This window comes from Saccostrea echinata, unplaced genomic scaffold (assembly GCF_033153115.1).
Source record: "Saccostrea echinata isolate AGI-Se365-2 ecotype Australia unplaced genomic scaffold, CSIRO_AGI_Sech_v1 ptg000013l, whole genome shotgun sequence".
Classification (NCBI taxonomy): Eukaryota; Metazoa; Mollusca; class Bivalvia; order Ostreida; family Ostreidae; genus Saccostrea; species Saccostrea echinata.
This window is the reverse complement of record NW_026889762.1, coordinates 5,457,211-5,482,332: the sequence shown is the minus strand read 5'-3', so window position 1 is coordinate 5,482,332 and position 25,122 is coordinate 5,457,211. Positions and strand designations below refer to the sequence as shown.

The 25,122-nt window shown below is 32.2% G+C and overlaps 1 protein-coding gene across 1 annotated transcript; it reads right to left on the bottom strand.

Annotated features, from left to right (window-relative positions):
- Positions 1-4,905: 4,905 nt before the first annotated feature.
- On the bottom strand, positions 4,906-5,867 carry LOC133186275 (uncharacterized). The gene is made up of 2 exons (XM_061321497.1): positions 5,629-5,867; positions 4,906-5,183 (listed from the first exon to the last, which is right to left on the bottom strand). The coding sequence occupies exons 1-2, from the start codon at positions 5,699-5,701 to the stop codon at positions 4,906-4,908; spliced, it is 351 nt and encodes a 116-aa protein (XP_061177481.1). The 5' UTR covers positions 5,702-5,867.
- Between the last annotated feature and the right edge of the window lie 19,255 nt (positions 5,868-25,122).

The following is a 25,122-nucleotide window of genomic DNA, read 5'->3' as shown; positions in this document are numbered from 1 at the left end:
TACTTCGCTACTCTAGAGCAGACGCTCTAACCACTGGGGCAACTACTCTCTATTTAAGTCACTTGTGCAATGACTTTAGTTTAATTCAACGTTTTGTACTGATCATGTTGAGTCACATTAGCACAAATATCTTTCTGCTGACCTTGACTAATGACCATTCGCAACTATTCTGGTTGGAAACAATATGTTAATTAATGCATAATAAGTGAAATTACTATGAAAGAAAAATGGTCTACTTAAACCACAAGTTATATTTATAAAAAATATACACTGGTCTCCTTAAGTCATATGAGAGAAACATAAAATATTAAGGAGACCATTTTTTTCATATATTTTTAGGAGGCATTTATTATGAAAAAATAAAGCAAGAGTCGACTAAATGGTGTTCTATAGATCTTTGATCTGGTATTTCTTTTTAGAAAAAAGCAAATTTAAAAAATTTGTATATTGTCTCCTTAAGCCATATATAATGGTCTGGTTTCCCTAGTCCTTAAATCAGAGTTATATATATATATATATATATATATATATATATATATATATATATATATATATATATATATATATATATATATATATATATATATATATATATATATATATATATATATATATATATATTGATTTGTTCAGTGTTTCTTCCATTTGAGTTTTATACTTTCAGATGCCATAAGTTGTCTACAAAATAGAAATCCATAGATACACATCTCGTTATGAAGGTAATTTAATGGACACCCGAAGGTTTGTGAAGCCATATCGTATCCTTCAAGTTGATTGTGGGTACCTTGATGTTGATTAAATTATATGTTTCATATAGACAATCTGATGCGTTGAGGTGTAAGCAGAATGATTTTGGTCAACCCAGCTTTGAATGACTTAAATTTTGTTGTGGTAAGTGAACCCTGCTGTTCGGCGACTCCACAGTGATAGTCTTAATTACGGTATACCGAATTCTGACCACTGTGAAAAAAATTCGCCATACAATAAACAATATACTTTTACATGTGTTTTAATTCTGAACAATGCATACGTTGCCTATGTTGAATATAAATACAAGCAAAGGGCCTATTGGTCTCTGTGCTTGGATAAGGCATTATTGTCTTTGATAATTGATAATATGTGTCCATTAATATAATGAATAGATCACCAACGCTGGCCATAAGGCCTATTTACACGGTATGATTTGTCAGATATGACTCGCCACATCTTACAAATCATACCGTGTAAATAGGAAAATCATAAGCCAGGTATGAAGTCAGATGAGGTCAGATTTCTGACTCAATTGTTTCATTTACATTGTATGATTTGTCAGATGTGTAGTTCATTAATATTTCCCTCCAAATTTCTTGTTTTTAATTTAACAATGGAAAACGGCAAATACATACTATCTTTCCGTTTCCTAATGATAGCAGCTATGTACCCCCAGATTTGGCCATGTTACATATCACATGGCTCTATTCTTTCTGGCAAGTCAGATTGTTTCAACCAATCATAGGAAAGGTCAGAAAGGTTGATCTGAAATAGGTACAATTAACATGGGGGTATTCTAGAACTTTTGCTCCAGCTTAATTTTAAGACTAATGTGATATATAACATGGCCAATCTAGGGGTTGTGAGTTTTCTCATTTATCAGATTAAAATATTATTTCGAGCAATTTGGTCATGGAATTTCAACATGAAAATTAAGGTACTCTAAGATAATGAAAACAGAGAATTCGTTTTTTATTCATGCTTGAATAAAATCTTGTTTTGAAATATGATAGAAATATTAATCAAATACCATATTAAAATATGTAAACTTGTAAAACATCTTAAGTACAGTAAGCTATATAATCACAAAAGTTGTTAAAAGCAAATATGCATTTACACTTACACGTAATACACTACTGTACACTCCTACACAATTTGATTGTTTAGTTATATCCTCATTACATAAACGTCGTGAAAATGGAAATTTCATAATTTATACGGCAAAGCTATTTGTTTTTAACTCAATTATATATCACAACGTCAGCGGACGTAAATACATGTATTCACAAGTGTATCAATCTCTATCAACAACCTCTAAAATATGAAACCAGAAAATGATAAAAAGAATATTGCAAAACAATTACAGTTTGTATCTCTGCGTGAGTAAATCTTTCCGAAATAAATAAAGAATAAAAATAATGCAGATGTTGAGGGATATCGACGATCAAATAATTGCACACAAACATAACAAGCAACATTGTAAACTACTGCGAAGCCTAAAAGATCATCTTTTCAATCCTTAAGTAATTTAAAAAGAAATGATCATTACTTCTGATGGAGAAACTTTAAAATTCATAATTTAACTATACGTAGTTCGTTTAGTATGGTAATGTGGTTGCCTTTGTCAACAGATGCTTTTCGTTATAGGCTTCCTGTAACATAGTATTGCCTTTTACTCTCAGTGCCAGGCCTCCAAAATCTTGTTGATTTCATCTTAGAAAAGAAAGAGTTTATCTGAGGGCTGAAAATGTTAAAAAGATAAGAATTTTACATTGAACACTGAGTCATCTAAACAAAAACAATTAGGTGTATTTGAAATAATGTGACATAATCTTTAAAATTTATTTTGTATCGATAATTACAATTATGTAGAGAACGATTTGAATTCTTGAAAAGTAGACCGATGATGCAGATATTTACAAAAATAATATCCTTTACTACACTTCTATTTTGTCCGTAACAGTGGGTTAAAGAACTTCACCGATTACGTCTTAATTATTTATCAAATATAAATTGAGTTAAAATCATATGTTGTAATACTGTCAAAACGACAAACATATTTCACGGATTATTTTTATCAAAGATTTCTTTTAATGAAGATAAGCAGCCATTTACAAAACTCGGTTAAACTAGCCTCTGTCCTTCTAGAACCCCTCCTCCCCCCCCCCCCCCCAAAAAAAAAAGGAGAAAAGAAAATAGATAAGAAAAATTCAAAACAGAAAATCGAGTTATATAAAATGTGGCGTAATTAATTCATTTACTGCAAAACAGAATCCTGGCAATCTTTTTTGAAATAGGGTTACAGCATGGAAAGATTGTTATAAACTACTAATAATTTAATGTGTTTTTCTTTGTTTGTTTGTTTGTTTGTTTGTTTGTTTTTTTTTTTTTCTTTTTTTTTCTTTTTTTTTCTTTTTTTTTTTTTTTTGTTGTTGTTTTCGTTTTTGTTTGTTTGTTTTTTGGTATTCTTTCAAAGAAAATGTAAAAAGAAAATTATTTGCAAAGATGCTTTAGAGTTTAAAATTTGATATTAATAAATTCATAATATAAATATGTAACAAAAATGTCCAGAAGATACAGATAGCCGTAAAATTCTCTTTTTAATAAAAAATAATTTTTGAATAGATGTATAAAAATTTAATTTATTAATATTTTGGAAACCTTTAGATGAAACAAAGAAATGTCAACTATTCTGTGAAAAAAAAATGAGATGAAATGAAGAAATTGAAGGAAATGAAAATAAAAATTTCATATTTCCATTTGGATTACTCAGTAAATAATTATGTGCCATTCCTCCTTAATGTAGTATTAACATTGCACAGTCGTATTACGATGATCAGAGTTGTTATATATTGTACACATTTCGCCAAGTTTTATAATGTCACCGATATAATTTGACAGCTAAAAATTTAATAAATATTTTTTGTATATATTTTATTTTTACTGTGTTGTAATTTTATCGAAGAAAGAGCTATTTTTTTTTGGGGGGGGGGGGGGGTGGGGGGGTGGGGGGGGTGGCTAGCCAGCGAAGTTTTTGTCAGTTGAATGTCGTGGTGCATAGTATTGAACGTTACACGTTTACTTACTTATTTTGTATGTTCCATCACCTTTATGATCTCATTTTGTAGAGCTCCATTACTAAACCTCAGTATTACCTACAAAGTAGCTTTATGCATATTATACATAGTTTTTAAATTCATTTACAATTTTAACAAAGGAAAAACACAGATAATCCAATTTCTAATTTCAACGTATATTAAAATAGAGAAATGAGGTAGAACCTAATTAAATAGCTTTAAAAAAAATAAACCTTTGTATCTTCAAAGTTAAATTCATTCTTGCAAAATGAAATTCAAAGTTTGTAGATTAGAGAAATGTTAAGATGACGACACAAACTAAATTACAATTTTCATTTAATTCAAATTCACAGAAATCACTGTTATCTGTAGGTTACGTTGAAAATTATTTCTTTCTGTGTACCGTACAGTTTTTGTTTTTTGTCTTTTGGTTTTTTGTTGTTGTTGTTGTTGTTTTTGGGGAGGGTTTTTTTTTTTTTTTTTTGTTTGTTTGTTTGTTTGTTTGTTGTTGTTCTTTTTGTTTCTGTTTTTGTTTTTTGTTTTTTTTTTCTTCTTGTTTTGTTTTGTTTGTCAAAAGAGTAAAACAAATAAGTTGATTTCATAACAATGCATAAAATTCAAAAGAAATCGTGCATAGTTTATGTGTTTTATATTTTTTTGATATTTTGTGCTTTAAACAATTACTTGTTAAATGGTCACCTTGAGTGTCCGTTCATAATATCAGCTGCGATAAGTGTTCTCAAATTAAACGTTCGTAATTGATATCCAAAATCGTTATACGTACATACAGTTCGATCATCTGACACTGCACCGGTACTACAACATATTCCTTCATTTTTATTTGTATTCAAAGCATTGTTTGATTACATTGATAATTTCATTATTCCTTTAAAATAATCGATTGAAATGGAATTGTAAAAGATAAGTACAATTTAGATTTTTTTTTTTTTTTGGTGGGGTGTGTGGGGGTTTTGTTTGTTTGTTTGTTTGTTTGGTTGGTTGGTTGGTTGTTTTTGATGTTGGCCTCAACGGTTTATTCTCAAGCGTAGTTTTTTTTTGGTGCAATACACATTTTTTTTCAGAATGACGCGAATGAATAAAATGTCACCTGAGTCAAATCTCGTCCTTTTTTCTCGAGATCATTTTTATCTAATTTTCTTGTTGCATCAGTTTCATGGACGACTTGGTTTCTGTATATCCGGATTCTTTCCACGTCATCGGTCTGGGTTATATGGTTTACACCAGGTGTCTTTCCCCATCCATTAGTGGGTGATGGGAGACTAGGAGTGCGATTCCGCAGCATCTGATACATCATCGTCACATCAAATGAGGAAGATGATGGGTCCGATTTGTCAGCTACAAAAAATATGAGGATTAAAACAGCATTGAAAAGTAAGTACACAGAGTAAATTTAAATTTTACTCTAAACTGAAAAAAAGGTGATTAAAGGGATCGATTTCCCTTTTTTGCATCAGGGTAAGACTTCATATAATCGAATTACTCAATACTCATGAAGGAATTTTGCTCTTATGATTAATCCTAAAATGTTTATGACCAGATATATTTTTTTTTACAAAATGGCAATGTTTATTCAAATCTCGTTAAAAGGGTGAATGTATTAAGTATTTACAAGGAAGAATCAGAAGAATTGCAAACATTTTTGCGGTAACTCGGTTACTTAATCTTTATTCACACACGAGAAATCACTGTTCACTTTTATGAAATAAATCAGTTAAAACTAACAAACATTAATCCTACATTGTTATGGAGGCGTCAAGTGAGTATAACATAAGTTAGTTACCTGGGAACAAACGATCAGACTGATCATCACTGAGACGAAATGTTTTCTTCACTCTGTCTGGTTTTGCAGACATTCTGATTTTGATGAGCTCTTGTTTTGGGAATATCGTATCAAAATAAATCTGCAGAGCTTCCCTTCCAACAATTGTAAGTTTTTCAAATGTCTTGAAATGGAACTTTTTTAGTCCTTCTTCATAAAGTCGAGAAAACTGGTCTCCGGTGGAAACAGAAACTAACAAAATATGTATAATAGACTTTAATATACGAAACGCAAAAGAAACGCAACATCCTATTGGGGGATATCATATATAGGATATAATTTTGTATCTAAAAGTAAGGACATCTTCAACTTTGTCAATATTGGTAATTTAACGGTTGAATGATTTTTCATAACCTTAGCGGAAGTTAAGTTTGAGTCCGCTTGACAGAAATCAAAAATTGCATGTTTAACAAAACATTTGGCAATAATATGGGGTTTTAAGGGTTTTTGGATCTGTTCATCATAAGTAATGCAGCAATATTCCGAAAAATAAATCCTCCTTTCTTTTCCGTAAGCGATGTCAAGGCTGCCTGAAAATGACTTAGGTACGCATTTCCATTGCTCTAGCGGGAAAATCTCAAAATAAAGGTGACGAAGAGATGCAGATGCAAATATTCACTACATCACGCCTCAACAGGCTCTTACGTATCATTAGCATGAATGACAGTCCTTGGACCGGAAGTCCAAGAGTTACTACACTGCGCTAGGGTAGAGAAAATTCGACCTCATTATCTGAAAAACAGGCATTTAAAAATGACAAAGAATATTTCTTTCGCACAGATCTCGAGATTGATGAACCTATTGCATCGCAGAAATCAAGCTGCAATTGTTGTGCATGGCAGTCTTGCACGCTGTAATTAAATGGCCGGGGTGGGGCGGTATTTTAACAGTCGTGTTACTTTCTAAAGTTAAAAGATAATCATTGAACATTTTTATCAAATCTCTAATGTTTTTAAATCGAGTTTTACCTCACTGTATTCATTTTTGTAAATCATTAGATAAAAAATCATATTTGTAGATTACTGCTTGTTGAGTTTCTTTTGCGTTTCAGTATATAATGATAAATATAGTAGAAAGTTGGCGTTGAAACATGTTTGAGGTGGGCAAAAACTATTATACACAAGATCGAATAAGGAATATATGACATATATATATTGATACAGAAATAGGCGAAATACTACTGTATGAAACAAAATAACATGTCATATGAAACTCAATTTCTAATCACATGATCTGGCATTCATGTGATTTAAGCTATAGCATCGAGAATGTCATTTGACAAATTTCAATATTGCTAAGTCATACACTTATCCCATATGATACAGATATCTTTGCCTAAAAAATGATTGTTTTCACTGGATAAGACGCTGTAATAAAAATATATGATGCAGGACTCTGTCAGTGTTGAAGAAGTCACATATTACCTAATTTACATTTTTTCCCCAATTTTATACATATTGGTTTCAGAAACATAAACAATTTTGCATACTAATATATTTCCAGTTTATATAAGAAAAATGTTGATATATGTATTTAAGAGGACTTTCCAAATTTTCTTATCAACTATTTAAACAGAAACAGAAATAAAATTGGATTGATAACGACTATACATTCCATGCTAAATTTAGATAAATACTATTCATAGCAAATTTCCATGAAACCTTGGACTTAAGCAAACAATTTGAAACTAAGCAAAATTAAAAGGAAAAAAAAAACAATTAAAAAAACACAAACCTGGCTTCTCAATTTCAACATCCTGAAATGTATCGAAAAAGATATGCAAATAACAAATCATTAAAAAAAAAACATTTAAATTGAATAAATTTTGCATTTTTTAAGAAGAAATTGTCTAGACGAGAAGAAAAGTTTTATCTAAGTTATACTTTACCGGCTTCCAGTAACCAAGAAGATCAGACTCACGGAGAGTATGGTAATTTTTCATTTGATGTCTAGGACAAGTTATATTTCCTTTTCCTGTTAGTTCGATTTCAGCAACAAAATACCCATCATAATCACTAAATACTTCTTGTTTTGAACATTGGTATCCTACAGTGAACATTATCCTCCTGTGAAAAGTTTTTGTGAGATCATTCAGCAACTGGTCAATAGTACTACGTACATCTAATGTAACCTCCTTTGTGAGGGGATCATTGTTAGGTTTAAAAACCTGAAGCTGTATGGAGTATTTATTTACTACAAGCGCAACACTGTGTTGTTTGTAAGAAAAACAGGCTATGTCTTTAAACAAGCATAAACCATTGTCCTCCAAAACTTTCCATTCTCCACTGGTTCTTGTTAAACAAGCAACAATAAGTCGAAAGTAAAAGAAATAGGGTAAAAACTCGAATCGGTAGACCAGCACAGATGTTTTCTGCTGATAGCTTAGCAATTCAGAAGCGGAATTGAATGAATGTTTGTTTACACATGGTATGTAATGTGATTTTTTACCCACTGCAATAAGTCCAAGGCGTTGCATGTATTCTAAGAGTATGTCTGCAGTATTAAAAGAGTATGCAGGCTCGAACCAATCAAAAAAAAAAAAAGATTCCGAAATTTCTACTCATCCAAATGTTTTTTAAAAGCCTATCAGAGAGATGTCCATTTTGGTTGAATTCACGCCAATCGGTGTGATCCTCAGCAATATCTCTGACGTGATTTCGGTCCGTGATTATGTTTTTGAAGGAATCAACAAACCACTGGATGTCGATGATAACGCTGTCAAAAAGATGTTCCTCATTGAAGTGCAGAATAATCCCCATGTCATGAAAAAGTTTCAAAATATCTTTAATTTGCGATTTTTTTTCTTCATTAGATCCAAAACATTTTTCTGCTAATTGTTTAACATCCATTATTCTTGTAAATTTCCTATCATATGACTCTGCAATATTTCTTGTTTTGATTTCTCCCAAGATAATTTCGCAAAGGGCCCAGTCAGTCGGAATTGTTTCCTTCCATCTATCTTCTTTTGCAATTGATACAATGCATTTCTCAAGGTCTGAAAGTGTGTCATGGAAAGGAATTCCCTCTTTCTGAAGACCCAGAATGAAACATCTCTCTCTGTTCAAGTGTGCCTTTAGACTTTTATTGTCTTGTAGTGTGTCTAATATAGCGTTGTATAATGTGTCTGAAGTCTAAATCAGTATTAACTGTTATGTACAATATGACCAAAACGAATTTTCTAGATTTTCATGAACATAAAAAGATGCAGGGATATTATAAATAAAATGTAATTTGCTGTTCTACAGTATTTTACATAGTTGCATCAAGCCAATGCAACCTGAACAAGCCTGTTTAAGCTAAAAGGCAATGGAGAAATAAAATTAATTTAATCAATGATGTTTTTCGGTAATATATATATATATATATATATATATATATATATATATATATATATATATATATATATATATATATATATATATATATATATATATATATATATATATCCAAAAAACGAAGGAAATATCACAGTTACGTTATAACGTCATAAGTTTAAATTGTTTACGGTAACCACGTCTGAAAAAACAATGAAAGCGATTATGTTTTAACAAGGAATGTTGCCTTTTTATTTTATTTTCATATATAAATATTTATATATATATAGAGAGAGATATATATATATAGGGGTATGTTTTATTCTTTGTCCTTCAAAAGTGGTGTTTTAATAGCTATTCCAATTAATTAATTAATTGTGTCTAAAAGCCTATTCCGGGAGCTAGATTTTGCAGAATTCATTTAAAAACTTCTACAGAAAAAAGTTTTGCTGTGGCCTTCAACTTAATATTGAGATGTTTTGATGATATATCAACATCATTTTATCAATTAACAATAGTTAATTTCACTAATATGTCGACTCAGTATATCCAAATAAACTTTAAACAAAAGACCCCTCAGATCTAGCGTCTTTTATATATGTTACATATTTGGATGTTTTATTGAGGAAAGACTGACTTTAGACGTTGATGACCAAAGTAAACTGAACTATTTGCCAAAAAGGAATTGATTTAAGCTTTTCCATCGTTTATGTAAAAATGTTCACCAACGCAGGTATGTTAAGGCAGCACCTAGATCATTATTCGGCAAATTAACACTATTTTCTTTAAATGTATCATTCAAAAATAAGAAAAGCTAAGGACGTTTACATTTAGAATAAGTATCCATTGTACAGACGTCAATAAGTCTTTTAGGCTAATGGAAGCCACTACGTCATAATATGACGTCTGTAAAATGAAAAATATGCCTTAATGAAAGTGAAAATTTCAACTCTACCCCGGGCGATAATTCATTTCTGTTTCTAAAAAGAATTATGTAAAAACATCTCTGGACCATGAAAAGTGCTGCTAGAATCCTACTACCTGTCTCAGAAATTATTATTCCACATTTTCGCATAAAACCTTACCAAAATTTTAAATTTTGTACATCAGAACGAAGATTTTTTTCATTAATTCATGTTAACCACGCGATTCGAGCAGAACTCTTCAAGTATCATAGAGCACAAGCTCCCGATATCCAATTTTTTTAAAGTATGCAGCGTATGGTTATACTTTTGCATGAAATATGTGGAGATAACGAACAGTATTCGAGCTCAAAAGTCCATTAAACATTACAAAATAGGAGCAGAACAAACACGGACCATCTAGATCTGTGTTCTTAAGAACAACAGATAAAAAGGCTGATCGGGATTACAAACACTGCCTGTCTTCATTTTTAGAAAAAAAAGATGAATATAAATTAACATATCTGATTCTTAAACTTTAATTCCTTATGAATCACACGTGATATTGACTTACTATGCCTTTTTAACTCTCATTAAGTATGTTTATAAATATGAATTCTCGTTTCATCTTCACTCGGTGAATATTTGATAAACAGAAATAAGGTCATTTGTTAGGTATTTAACCCCGGTGACAAATCCTTCGTTACATATACCATTCAAAAACACCCAGATTTTGTGAATATTATATTTGCATACTCTTTGTTTTTCCCCGAATAAACATGCACTCATCGATTGTGTTCATATCATTATGAATGCAACGTCTTCTTTAAATAATGATTGCAGGTCATTTCAGACACTCGCACAGACCATGCCTCCATAATTGTACTCCTCTTTAAGAAGTATATATATATATATATATATATATATATATATATATATATATATATATATATATATATATATATATATATATATATATATATATATATATATATATATATATATAAAACGATGTGCAAAAGGAATAAATTTTAGTTTTTAATGAAATCCTCCGGGAAAAAAGAATTTCAAAATGATTAAAATTGCTGATTGAGGTGTATTTAAAAATTTAAAATTAGTTTTGATCAATGTATTTATTTGTATACTAAAACTCTACACAAAAACAAAGCTGTCTTTAATTTATTTGAAAATTACAAATAAAGGTAACTCATTACGCGCGGGTGTTTTACGTTTAAACAAAGCGAAATTTCTATACCTAACTCAAGAACAATTAAAGCTCTTAAAATGAATTTTAGAAACCATTCATAAGTTAAAATCAATATAAAAGCATTTTCGTTTTTCATAATAGTTTCCTTTTTCTCACAAAGATTCAAAACTTTGAACGAAGACGTTCAAAGTTATTACGTTATTAACGGTTTTGACCAGATTTTTACTGATAATACACTTCCATGGAATCCTGTAACTTTATACACACAAGCACAGCTATCTTTTGATAAATTTTCTTATAGCTTTTTCTGCGTTTGATATAGAAATTTTCCTTTTGCAATATAAATTTGTATCGCTAATCGCTGCTCCGTACTGTCCTCCAACGTCACGTTTGTTTGTTTGTTTGTTTGTTTTTTTTTTTGTTTTTTTTTTTTTCCTTTTTCAAGAAGCACTACTTGTCTATTGAAATCGACTTCTGTTCAACAAAACATTATTATAACACAATTCGGAGTATGAAATGATGTAACCATATATTAATCAATTTGAATGTTTAATTTTTATCTTGTTTTAACGCCATTTTAATGACTATAGACATTTGATAGTGTTTTGCGATAACATTAATAAATTTTGCTCCATGACCCCTTTTTTTGCAGTTTTACATTTTCAATTATTTTGAAATGTATCATGATATATGCATTTTTTTTTAATTTAAATTATTCGGATTAAAATGTTTCACCCAAATTTGGTTATTATCGTACGTAAACAAAATTCTACGTATTTTGGAATGACCATCGTATTGATTTATTGGAAATAAAGTGGATTAATCAGGTCTGCCATATTATTTAAATGTTTTCCCCATGCAATGAAGATACGCAGCCCTGGCCTATATAGGTCAGGATTTTCTCTGACATTCTTGAAAACATCACAGAATGCAAATATAAGTAATAAACAACATTGTGTCAATGAACATGGTGTTATGAACAACATTAGCTCTGCAGACATCATATTCCATGACGCCCGTTAGGGTATCATGGAAAATATGACTGCAGAGCTAAAGTTGTTCATATTCAAATTACACTGAAAAATGTTGTTCATTTCTAAAATGTTTAACATGTTTCCATTTATTTTTAGGACTTCAAATGAATCTTTAAATATGAAATCACGACATATAGCTTACTATGACGTCATATGTATAGGCAAGTTAGAATATTTGGGTAAAGTCTTAACATACTCGCATACATATATTTTGGATTTATGTCTCTCACCTGATTTAATACGCATTAGCACCCCCGAGTACGATGTATTTGTAAATCAAAATAGACAACTGACGAATAAGTTTATATAGCAGGGATTTGTTTTGTTTTGTTTCAGATTCAGATTCTGCCATATTTCCTTCAGAATCTTCGCCTTATTTTTACAGGTTGTATAAACCATTATGCATCTGCTAGACTTGAGCTATTTTCTGGTTTAGTTCTCGACCACCTGTACATATCTCCGATAATAAAGTATTTGAAAACATCATAAACAAACCTAAAATATGTTTCAAAACTCAATCATACTGTCGCAGACTTGAAAAAAGCTGGAAGTACGTTTCGAATATGTTAGATAAAAGAAGGAAAATAAAAGTTACATACACATGCCTGCGTATGCATGAGGAAACGCTTCAAACTCTTCAAACGCTGCAAATTTTTCTATACCTGGAATACTGGACCAGTTCGGGGATGTGCAAATATCAAGAGAAATTCCAATTACACCAGATTTTCCATGTATTGAAACATACATCACAAAAAAGGTAGTAAATCCCATTACTCACTCATAGTAAACAAATTGTCACTATAGTTTTGATAAGTTAATCGATATTAGGTGTCTAAGGACATTGCATCAGAAAATAACAGATTTTTTTTATTGTTAAACAATAAAATAAAAATAATCAACAATGGATAAATATTTTAATAATTAAACATGTTAAACGTGTAGCAAAAAATATTACAGATTTAATAACAATAAGGGCAATTTCTTTCTTTCTCAACTGCTTTGAAGTGTCTAATAACAGTCCCTCTTTTGATGCTGACCCCGATATAACGCCAAAATTGCCGAGGTACAAATTTTGGCGGTAAAACAGAGGAACACTTACTGTATATGCTATGAGCTATAATCTATAATTTGAAGTAATTACCTGTTCCTTTACTTTGTCATTATGAGTACCCACTATTATTACAGGAGCTTTTGGATCGCAGTAGGTGTGAACAGATTTCATCCAGAACAGTAGGTATTCTTAAAAAAAGTTATTTACCATGTAATAAAAATTCATACGATACTTATTTCTAGCTCATGGATAATATCTTGCCATTTTTAACCATATTGATATTGCATGTGTGTAGAGAGATTAGAGTACATCTCTCTAGAAATGCATGGTAAGGAATTGCTTTTTAGAATGCTCACTCTGTGATCGGAGGGTCGAGGGTTCGAACCCTTCAATCAAAAATCTAAAAAAAAAAATTCCTCTAGACATATTCTAATAATGACTGGAAGAAAGAAATTTTTCAATAATAAAAAGTCATAAAAGGTAATTATGGGTATCTAACAATTTAGAGATTGTCTTTTGCTCGTTAAGCAAGCAGAAAATATCTTTTTATGCAAAACAGAAAACAACTGTGTGTAAAATGTTATCCTACACATGGCACCACGCCTTATAATTTAGTAAAGTTTGCTTCGGTTTCTCAAAATTACTGCTTTTTACTTATGTGTTGCGTCTGAATATTTTCAGTAATAGTACTAAAAAGGACAATTATTAAGATTTTCTCAAAAAAAGAAGATGAAACATTGTACTTTTCAAATAAAATATTACCTCCGTATGTCCAGTCATTAAACATTGTTCCCTCTTGATCGCATAAAGTAGGATCGACTTTAACGTTGAATGGTCTGGACATATCAACCACCAGCAGATAAAAAGCTCTTCTGCTGAGATAGACCTGATGACAGGCGTAGTAGGCACACTGTCCACCAAAATCCAGAACACTGAGAAGTGCCTTCCCTTCCTTATTTGTTTTCACTGTAAGAACTAAAACGAATAATAAATATCTGATAAACTATTTAAAGTACTAAAATTTCAGCACGTAGAATCTTGCATTCAAAGTCAAACGTCCATTGAAAGAATACAAATCAGGAGCAGAGCAAACATGGACCTCTTAAAGCATCAGAGGTTGAATCACGTGTCATGGAGGAGTAAACATTCCCTGTCGACCGGTCACACCCGCCGTGTGCTCCTTGTCATGATCGGGCATACGGAAAATTTGTAGACGATTCAGTGTATAAATAATGGCTTAAAAATTTGTATGAGAAAAGTCATTCAGCATTCGACTTTATGATAGATTTGATTTGCTGACAAGGTCATGATATCGACCATAGAACTTGAGAAATTTTGACTTCAAAGGAGACTGTTGATATTCTTGTTTCATCAACTTGTTTGTCAATAGCTTGCCTCGTTTTAGAAATTGTTCGTACGTAGAGCATTCTCTTGCGTATCGAAACAACTTGGAGACATTAATTTCATATGCAGTTGATATGGGTATATTGCTACACAAATAAGAGAAGTAGATAGAAAAGTTGAAGTCATTTCGTTCATCACAAAGTTTTGTTGTTAGGTTACAATTAACGTCTCTTCCTAGTAAATATCCAAAAATCAAACACATGTTTCAAACTCTGTAATATCTTTTGTTTCAAGTTCACTGGGATTTATCGAGTCGACTTATGAATGGAAGTAACTATTGTTAATTGATACGTCGTCGATCGGTCATAAATTTAAAGATTGAGTTGAAGGCCACAGGGAGTTTTTCATCTTCTCATATATAATTTTTTGAATAAAGTCTGCTTCATACGAGCGCAATTAGTACCCATGAGAATGAATGAAAAACGTAGCCAAGAAAAAAGGTTCTTTTTTAAAAGGAATTAACGGTTTTTATCATGTTTATAAATTAATAAAAATTAAACGCAACGATTGTATTTATTTTATCTCTATAAAAAAGTAAAAGATCAAACAATCGATTTGAGTTACAATTTACATTCCGATAGAAACTGAGAAAAAAAAAATGAAGCGCCATTACGAACGCTTAAAAACACAAACGATGGAATGATATTCACGCACGATTTCTACGAAACGCGACCGATGACACTAGTTACACGAATAATGTTGCAGCTACTGTATGCATATGACAAAACACAGAATAAAAGTCTACTTCTATTCGAAATTAAAGCCCAATTCATTATTATCTATGTTACGCATGTTGATTCATTACAAAAATTATAATAGTCATCACAATCGAACTTCAGATAATTCGAAAACCTGGAAATCTCGAAATTTTTTCTCGGTCCAAACAATTTTAACATACGCAGCTATGATTAGGCTGTCCGAAGGCTTAATATGCACTAGATATATACTATTTTATTTTGAGCTATGTTTTGATTTTAATTTGTAATCTATGTATACATACACAGTTAAGTTGTAAAGAGAGTTGAACAAGGTGTTATAAAAAGCATTTTTGTGATGTCACATGACTGTGTTGATCACGTGACGGACACTTATAATTTTCTTAAATGTTGCACAAAAATCGCATCGGCACAAGTGAAAAACAAAATTATTTTGAACGGCTTGTTACATAAATCAATTAAACGTATTCTTGGGTATATATAAAGTGCTGGGGGCAAGTCTGAATTTTATTTCTTAAGAAAATATTTCACAAGAAATTCAACTTACCCACATACAAGGGGTCATTTTCCACTCTTTATCGCAATTTATACAATATGGGATAAATTACATACAATCCCCCAGCATAATTCAGTTAGAGGACATATTTCTCTAGTAGATTCACACAGAATATCTTCAATTAATCCTTATTATTCACTTGTGCCAGTCTAATATATATAGGATTTGTAAATTCTAACTCTGTCTACGGACGTGTAAGAGGGAGCATTTCACATTCTTTTTTTGTAATTGTTTGAATACCTACATGTTAAACAAGAAAAAGGAATAACGATATCATAATGCAAATATTCACCATCATTACAGCCTTAAAACAATTATCAAGACACCTGAATTTAACATAAACGTAAAAAAAATTCTACATGTGATGTGAAAGGAATGTAAAAGTTATGACACTTTCCCCGTCATGTCTGCTCAAACTTGCAGTGACTTGACGTCATATGCCATTATGACGTCATATCTAGGTAGTTCAGAGAAGTTACTACGGCTGGTACACTGTGACATTCTTCGGACAGCCTTATCCTAGCCGCGTAATGAAGTTTAACTGCAGTTACAGTTCAGGTTTGCATATTATAATGGTTTCTTTTAAACTTAGCCTTAAAAAGGGTGGTTCTTAGGAAATAAAACGTCTAACTTTTAGGGTTCTGGCAGAAAGTTCTTTGCTTAATAAATAGGGGTCACATGATATTCTGACGTCATTGGAGTTGATTCTCGAATAGCTCATCTCAAGAATAAAAAATCGAGTTGACTAAAAGCTAAATTAATCATTTCTTCAGTACGGACTGAAGAAACTTTATTATTGACAATGTTTATTTGTACTGGAAAATCTTTTTTTTTCTTTGCGTGATCTTCGCGCAGAAAGAATTGTTGAAAAGTTATGAGGAGCGCAAAGACGAAGGCCAATTTAAACATCAAACAATTAATTTCACGCAGAAAATGTAGGTTGACAATAATTGATATGCCAATAATTCTTTTTCTTTTCTTGCAAGTTTATCAGAAATACGTAAATGTGGGTTAGACGTGTTATTGTTTTCTATAAATAAAATCACAAGGAGCTTCAAAAATCGAGGTATAAAGACAGGTCAGAGAGGGAATATACATATCTTTTTCTATTTCAAATTAAAACTACTATTATATCAAAGGGGCTAGCTCAAAATAGTATCTCAAAATAGTATTTACATTTGTAATGCCCATGGGCCACAAAGTTCACCAGAGCCACTATGGCCCTGTCTTTTTTCTTTTATATATTCCTGTGTTAGACTTTGATCCCCCTGTTGTGGCCCAACCTCTTCCACATATAACATTTTTTTAACATACTCTAAACTACCTGAGGATGCTTCCATATCAATATGACTAACCATGGCTTTGAAGTTCTTGATAAGAAGATTGGAAGGGATTGGTTCCATCGTACCACAAGGGGTCATAATATGAATAAACTTGAATTTACAAATCCAAAGAATTATAACTAGTCATTGTTTTACTGTTCTTGAGAAGAAAATTTCTAAAGATTTTTCCCATATATTCCTATGTAAATCTTTTGATCCCTATTGTGGCCCCACTCTATCTCCGTGCGTCATGATTTGAACAAACTTAAATTCACACTTCCTGAGGGTGATTCCAGTATGACAAATCATGGCTTTGCTGTTCTTTAGATGAAAACTTTTATTGATTATTTCTTAAAATATTTCTATATTTAACTTTAATCCCCTACTTTTTCCCTATCCTACCCAGCAGTTCATGATATGAACAAATTTGAATCTACATTACCTGAGGATGGTTCAATATCAATTTGACTAATCGTGGCTTTGTTTTTCGAGAAGATTTTAAAAGATTTTCTTCTACATATTCCTATGTAAAATTTTAATCCCCCATTGTGGCCCTAACCTACTCCGGGGTCATGTTTGAATGAGGTTTAATTTACAAAAATTGAGGATACGTGCTTATCAATATGACTTATCATGGATTTGATGTTCTTGAAAGGAATATTTTTTATGATTTTTCCTATATATTCCTTTAAAAAATTTAACCACAATCATATCTTCACCCTATACTCGGGGGTCATGATTTAAACAAAGTGAATCTTCATTGTGTTATGAAGGTTTCAAATAACTTTCAACTTTTCATGCCCAATGGTTCCTGGGAAGAAGATTTTAGAAGATGCCACCAAATTTTCACAATTCTTAATTATGTCCCCTTGAACGTTGGCATGGCCATTCTTTAAAGAAACCTGTATCTCCTAACACAAGAATGCTTTAGGGCAAGTTTGGTTGAATTAGGTCCAGTGGATCTAGAAAATGTGATAAGTTTACAAACGGATGGGCGGACAGACTGACGGACGACGGACAAAATGTGATCAGAAAAATTCACTTAAGCTTTTAGCTAAGGTGATATAAAAATCATATATTAGCCAAAATGCACTGAACTCGAGGACAATAAAAAAAGGATACGCTAATATATTATAAGCCACTATAAGAATACATATGTGAGAAATCTAAGTTGTTTTTTTTTTTGTTTTGTTTTGTTTTTTTTTTTTTTTTTTTGGTTGTTGTTGTTGTTTAACGTCCCTCTCGAGACGCCACCACTTGCCGTTGGAGAGCTGCAAATTTTGACCTGACCTATGCTCGGCACTCAGGGCCATTGAGCAGTGAGGGATCTCTTTTTTTTCGTGCCAGCACCTATTGCGACACGGGACCTCGGTTTATACGGTCTCATCCGAAGGACCGGTCTCCACGTCCCACAGTGGGATTCGAACTCGCGACGTAAGGATCAACTCCTTACTCCGCGACTCTAGAGCAGACGCTCTTACCACTGCGCCACGCGGGCGACGTGTGAGAAAACATGAGCAAGCACGTGTTCTGAAATCTGATTGGATTAAGTTGTTAGTATTTATAACTTTCTTAGTTTTTAATGAAAGAAGATGAAATTCAGAGTACACGTAAATAATACAAGTTCCTTCATTTCAATCATCAGAAATGAATACACGGACATTCATGTGTGCTGATTTCTGATTGGCTAATATTCAGATCGCTTTAACTTTCTTCGTTTTCAGAGAAATTCTTTGAAATCTAAAACGGAGCTTTTGATTATGGCATTCTATGAGATGATGTATGTGTATATGGTAATTTTGGAAATCATGTACATAAGTGTTTCCTTTAATCTGATTTGCTTATACTCAATTCGCTGTATGTGCACTTTTATTTCCCCCCAAATACTTTGAAAATAAATTTTAAAAGTCTATAATACAAAGTTTTGCTGAACTTAATGAAGCTTATAAGGAATGGGCCCAAAAAGAGTGGGAGGGGGGGGGGGGTGTTTGGGGAACATCTGTAACGGTCTCTGTTACAATTAAAACTAGTTTTTATATTTGTCTTGTCATTTTACAAAAAAAAAAAAAAACCAAATATCTTTATAAGTATACAATACTATGGTGTATGATGTATCCCGAGACCATCATATGGTGCTTTAATAACAAGTTATCCAATTAAACATGTCTTATTTTCTCTTTCATAAATATTTATAATCGAATGTACCGCGTTTCATGAAATATATCTTCATTCCTTAAATGTCAATAAGCTACATGTAAATACAGATTAACAAGAATAACTCATTCTGATTTCCTCTTAACTAGATTTAATTAATTCTGTCTTTATGTTTATATTTACAGGAATCATTATATGCAACTAAGTTCTAGTCTTCATATTTGTTCTACAATGTAAATCTTATACGGTACCAATTTTGATGCACCAGATGCGCATTTCGACAAATAATGTCTCTTCATTGATGCTCTTGCCCAAACTTTGGAAATCCGACATATTTAAGAATTTTGAAGAGCTGAAAAAAGGGTTTGCCAAAGACTGGAGCAAAATACGTCGAAGGATCAAAGCTATGCATGAGGGAGATATTCTTTAATTTTGAAATAAATTTCTAAATTTTACCACAGCAATAAAATATATATCCGTATTCAAGCTAGTGCTGAAGTACTTAGCTACTGGGCTGTAGAAACCCTCGGGGACTAACAGTCCACCAGCAGAGGCCTCGACCCAAGCGTAATAATGTAAATCTTATACGGTACCAATTTTGATGCACCAGATGCGCATTTCGACAAATTACGTCTCTTCAGTGTTGTTTTTGCCCAAACTTTGGAAATCCGAAACATTTAAATAAAAAAAAAATGAAGAGCTGGGAAAAGAGGGTGCCAAAGACTACAACCAAATACGTCGAAATATCAGAGCTATGCATGAGGGAGATAATCCTTCATTTTGAAAATAAATTTCTAAATTTTACCAGAGCAATTAAATATATATCCGTATTCAAGCTAGTGCCGAAGTTCTTAGCTAGTAGGTTGTAGAGACCATCGGGGACTAACAGTCCACCAGCAGAGGCCTCGACCCAGGGGTCATAATTTAAATAACAATTTTGACAGATTAATTGAATGCAATTTGAAATCAATCATTATTGTATTTTGCTATTTTTGAACCGCAAACCTCTTAAAGAATCTTCATCCTGTAAAAGTTCGAAGATGTCTTCGTGAACCTCTAGTCCGACCGTGGATCTCACTTTTCTTACTTCCGCCAGACTTTTCTTCTGTAGGCGTTTAAGCAGAGTAGTTTTACCAGCGCCAGCACATCCTACAATCATCGCACGAGCTCTATGTATCGTCTGTGTTCCTTTTTTTGCACACTGTACGTACCTACATCTTGCAGCATAGTCCCAGTGAAAAATTTCCTCAGGCACATTAACTGAAATATGAAAAATATTAAATATATTTTGTAACATTTTCTGCTATGAATATGAAATGTGGTATTCATTGAATCTTGAAATACGGAGGATGAATCATAAAGTCGTTTTAATTAAAAGGTTTATCTTTGCAAAAGATATGTTCCTTATAAGGGTTATTCAACATCAAAAACATTTTATTGCGTAGATATTTCCTAGATTTATTGCAATTGTGAAAGTATTGATACTTTTAGCAACTTGGGAGAAACATGTAAACTCTCTTAAGTACTTCTATAGAGTTGCCCTTATATTGAGGTTTGGATGCTGTAGTTGCCCCCCCCCCCTCCCCCTTCTCTTTTTAACCCCCATTGCCTGATTATTTCTTTTTAGTGCCATTCCACGGTAGAACATTTCACTCTCCTACTTATATCACTTTACTTAATTTCTGTACGCGTTTTTAAACACTTATTTGTTCAGATTACTTCATTCAAAATACATGAAACTAGGACTATTTCACCATTTTAGCTCACCTTAGGCTAAAAGAGAGTATGTCTGCCTGTTGTGCGTCGTGTGTTGGAACAACTGGGCCAACTTTCAGTTTATGTACAGGAAATACCATGTCCTCATTCAAGGGGAGATCTTTTAAAAATATCTTTTTTAAGAACCACTGAACCAGAACAGATAAAACTTATATGAAAGCTTTATTACATACTGTAGATCAAGTTTTGTTCTTATCATGAACCCTAGGATAGGCTGGGGCCACAACTGGGGATCAAAGTTATGCAAAGGGATGTATAGGAAATATCTTTTAAAATTTTTGTATCAAAAACAGCAAAGCTATGATCAGTCATATTTACATGGAACCATCCTCAGGTAGTGTAGATTGAAATTTGTCAAATCGTGACCACAGGGTGTATGGTGGGGCAGAAAAAAGGGGAATAAAGTTATACATTAGTATGTATAGAAGAAGTCAAAATCCTTTCCTCTGGAACAGCAAAGCCATGATTCATCATATTTATAGGAAGCATCTACAGGAAGTGTAGATACATTTTTTTTTTCAAATCAGGGCCCCTGGGAGAGGGTTAGGCCTCACTGAGCAATCAAATTTGTACATAGGAATATCTAGGAAATATCTTTTTAAAAATCTTCTCAAGAACAAAGTAATCATTCGAGATACTGATACAAAAACATCCTCAAGTATTTGAGATTATATGCTCTTCAAATCATGTCGCTATGGATAGGGCGATGCCTCATCAGGGGATCAAAGTTATACATAGGAATACATGGGGAAAACCTTGAAGAAATCTCGAGAACAAGAAGGCCTAATCAGTTTTATTTACATGTAATCATGTTTTACAAAGAAATATAGGGGTATATAAGCAAAATCTTTTAAAAATCTCCTTAACAAGAACAGCAAAGCCATGACTATGCCTATTAATTATATTCATATAAAAGCATTCTCAGGTAGAGTAGATTGAAATTCCCTCAAATCATGACTTCTGTGTGTAGAATTGGACCATAGCAGGTGATTGATCTTTTAAATAGATATATTTATAAAACATTTTTAAAAATCTTCTTCTCAAGAACAGCCTAGCCATTATAAGTCATATTAATACAATAGCATCCTCAGGTTGTGTAGATTCAAGAGTGTTCAATTCATGACCCCAGGGAGTATAGCCAACACAAGAGATCAAAGTTATACAAAAGAAAATTTTGAAGAAATCTTTTGAAGAACAGCAAAGCCATGACCAGTCATCTATACATGGAAACATCTTCACATAGTGTAGATTGATAATTGTTCTAATCATGACCCCTGAGTGTAGAGTGGGGCAGAAATAGGGGATTAACGTTTAAAATGGGAATATACATTAGAAGTCTTTAAAAGTCCTTTTCCAACGAAAAAGCCATGATTAGTCATATTTATAAGGAAGCTTCTGCTAGTAGTGTAGACAATTTGTTCAAGTCATGACCCCCGGGAGTAGGATGTGGTTACGATGGGAAATAAATGTTTTACAAAGGAATGCCTGGAAAAATTCTTAAAAAGTCTTCATATCAAAAACAAAAAAGCCATGATTAATCACATTTATAAGGAAGTATCCTCAGCTATTGTAAATAAGCTTCTTTTTTTTCAATCATGACCCCCTGGGGAAAGGTGGTACAATTATATGTTATCATAGTTTTATATAAAATAAGGAGATGAAGAACTGATGAACCCTAGTTTCGCAGGTGAGCATTGTGGCCCATGGGCCTCTTGTTATTGGTATATGTTTGGAAAAGAAATAAAGTTTGTTAAATTAAGCAATTGTTGGTCTGATAGAGTCTCAAATATCATAGCTGGTTTTTTGTTGGATCACAAGTTTTGCGGATTCTGGTCAACATGGAATTTTGGTAAATCCTATTCAATTCATTTGGAATGCATTGTTACTGTGCATGTTATATATTTTTATGAGTTTTGGCCAAAATTACTTAAGTATGGAGGTCACAATGCTTAAACATTTACAAAAGTTTTATGCGCATTTACAAATCAATCGCATACATATCACAGACATCAATAAAAATATTTTTAATGATCATACTTGCAAACCAAATACAATTGCATATACAAAGGTATTTAAATTTAGCAATGTTTTCTCTGGTTTATCATAAATCGCAAAAATAGATCAACAATCTATTGTTGCCCCACTCTCCCCCTAAAATCTTTAAAAAATATTTTTAACAATTGCGGACTCTACTCGTATAATCAATTTAACACACTTTTTTTTTGGGGGGGGGGGGGGGTGTTGTACATCCATCTGGTATTTTATTTAAAGACATCATTTCTTTGAACTATTAAACCAATTTTTTGTCTCTGTCTCCTGATAAAAAATTAAATCAAGTATTGCTTGAATACATATGACAGACTTCAATCAATGTAAATGTAATATACTTTATTATTTTTAGTTTTTCACTGTCATCAAAATGAATCGGAATGAACTAAAATTGGTCAGGAGATAATATAACGACAAAAACAAATCTTCAAAAACATAAGTTTTTGTCTATAAGCTTATGTATCAACCTAAAACATATTAAATATTTAAAAACTTAGCAGTGAAATATTTCGTAGTTGTCATGGAGCTAAAGGAGACAAAACTAAAAAAAGTTTTGAAGTTACCGTTTGATATAATTTTTCTCCTGAATTCGTCACAGTTACTGCAATGCTGTCTCTCCACCATAACGTGACAAATAGCATCAATTCCAAGTCTTTTAATAAACGTGTCCTCCATCTTTTTTGGTAAGTAAAGACATCGCTCATTTGTACCCTCAAAATATAACCAGGTACGTACGTACTCTAACAAAGAATCTACTGACGACAGCTTGATGTAGTTCTCGTAGTCATCGTCAGTTCCAAGACATTTCATGACAAAAAAACCCATCACCTGATGGCGAATATCCTCTGTGGCAAACCCGATTAAACTGTTTTCTTTGTCTTCTGTTATACTTTTGTCGTATTTTTTCATTTCTTCAAGTGTGTCCAAAAGCGTATCCAAGTTAGAAAGGTGCATAGGAAGAAAGGCCTTCATGACTTCCTGGGTCTTCTGCTTTAGCGTATCTATACAGACTTTATAGTTTTCCGACATCAGGATTGTATAAAGTATGCTTGATTTTAAAGGAGACCGGTGGAGGCTCTCAATGTCTAAAATATCTAAGAAACAGAAGGGAGTATGTATAAGAAGTATATGTAATTTTTTTTGGAAAGTGACGGTCATTTAGCAAGACTATTCAAACTCATAGATATTTCTTTGGAGGGCTCTTTAACAAGATGATTTTAATTGGTCTATTATAGTGAATAAAGCATGTTTAAGGTTTGTAGTTGGGTTTTTTTTTCATTTGTTGAAGGAAAATTTCATTAAGATAAACATGCCTATGACATGGTTTCTGCATCAGCCTTGATAGCGTAAAAAGTAAAAGGTGACGATAAAGACGTGATTGATCCATAAACCCAGTAAAAAAAAAACGGAACCATGAATAGGGCAAAAAGAAGGATCACTGGAAACATCAGATGTAGGATCGTAAGAGAAATATGCACTCCTTGTCGACCGGTCTCCTATGTTTTGATCTGGTACGCTGAGTAAGCTGTTGCCAATTTTTATATAAAACAATGACCTAGCAATTGGTTTATTAAACGTTCCTGTCAAAACATCACCCATCAATACGTTATGTTTGCAAACACGGTCATTATGATACTATACTAATATTATAATACACGGCCATAGAAATTCCTAAATACAGACTTTGAAAGGGGTTGTTGAAATTCCAGTAACAACTTATTTTTAAGTAGCTTGTTTGATCGTACTCTGAGCATGCTCTTGTGTATTGAATCATAAGGGACACATAAACACCGTATGTAGGTGATGCTGGAATATCCAGTACTACGTAAATAAGGTAAGTTGACGATGGAGAAGCTGAAGTCATACAAGGGAACATAGTTTGTTTTTCTGGAAAAAGTCCACTGTAAAGAGGTTCTAACCCAAATCTTAAACAATGCTGTACAAGATTTGGCCACTTGTAGTCAAATTCC

Coding starts and splice junctions, on each gene's coding strand:
- LOC133186275 (XM_061321497.1), bottom strand. CDS start 5,701: ATGTCTGCAAAACCAGACAGAGTGAAGAAAACATTTCGTCTCAGTGAT. Junction 5,184..5,628: donor GTCTGATCGTTTGTTCCCAG/GTAACTAACTTA, acceptor TATTTTTTGTAG/CTGACAAATCGGACCCATCA.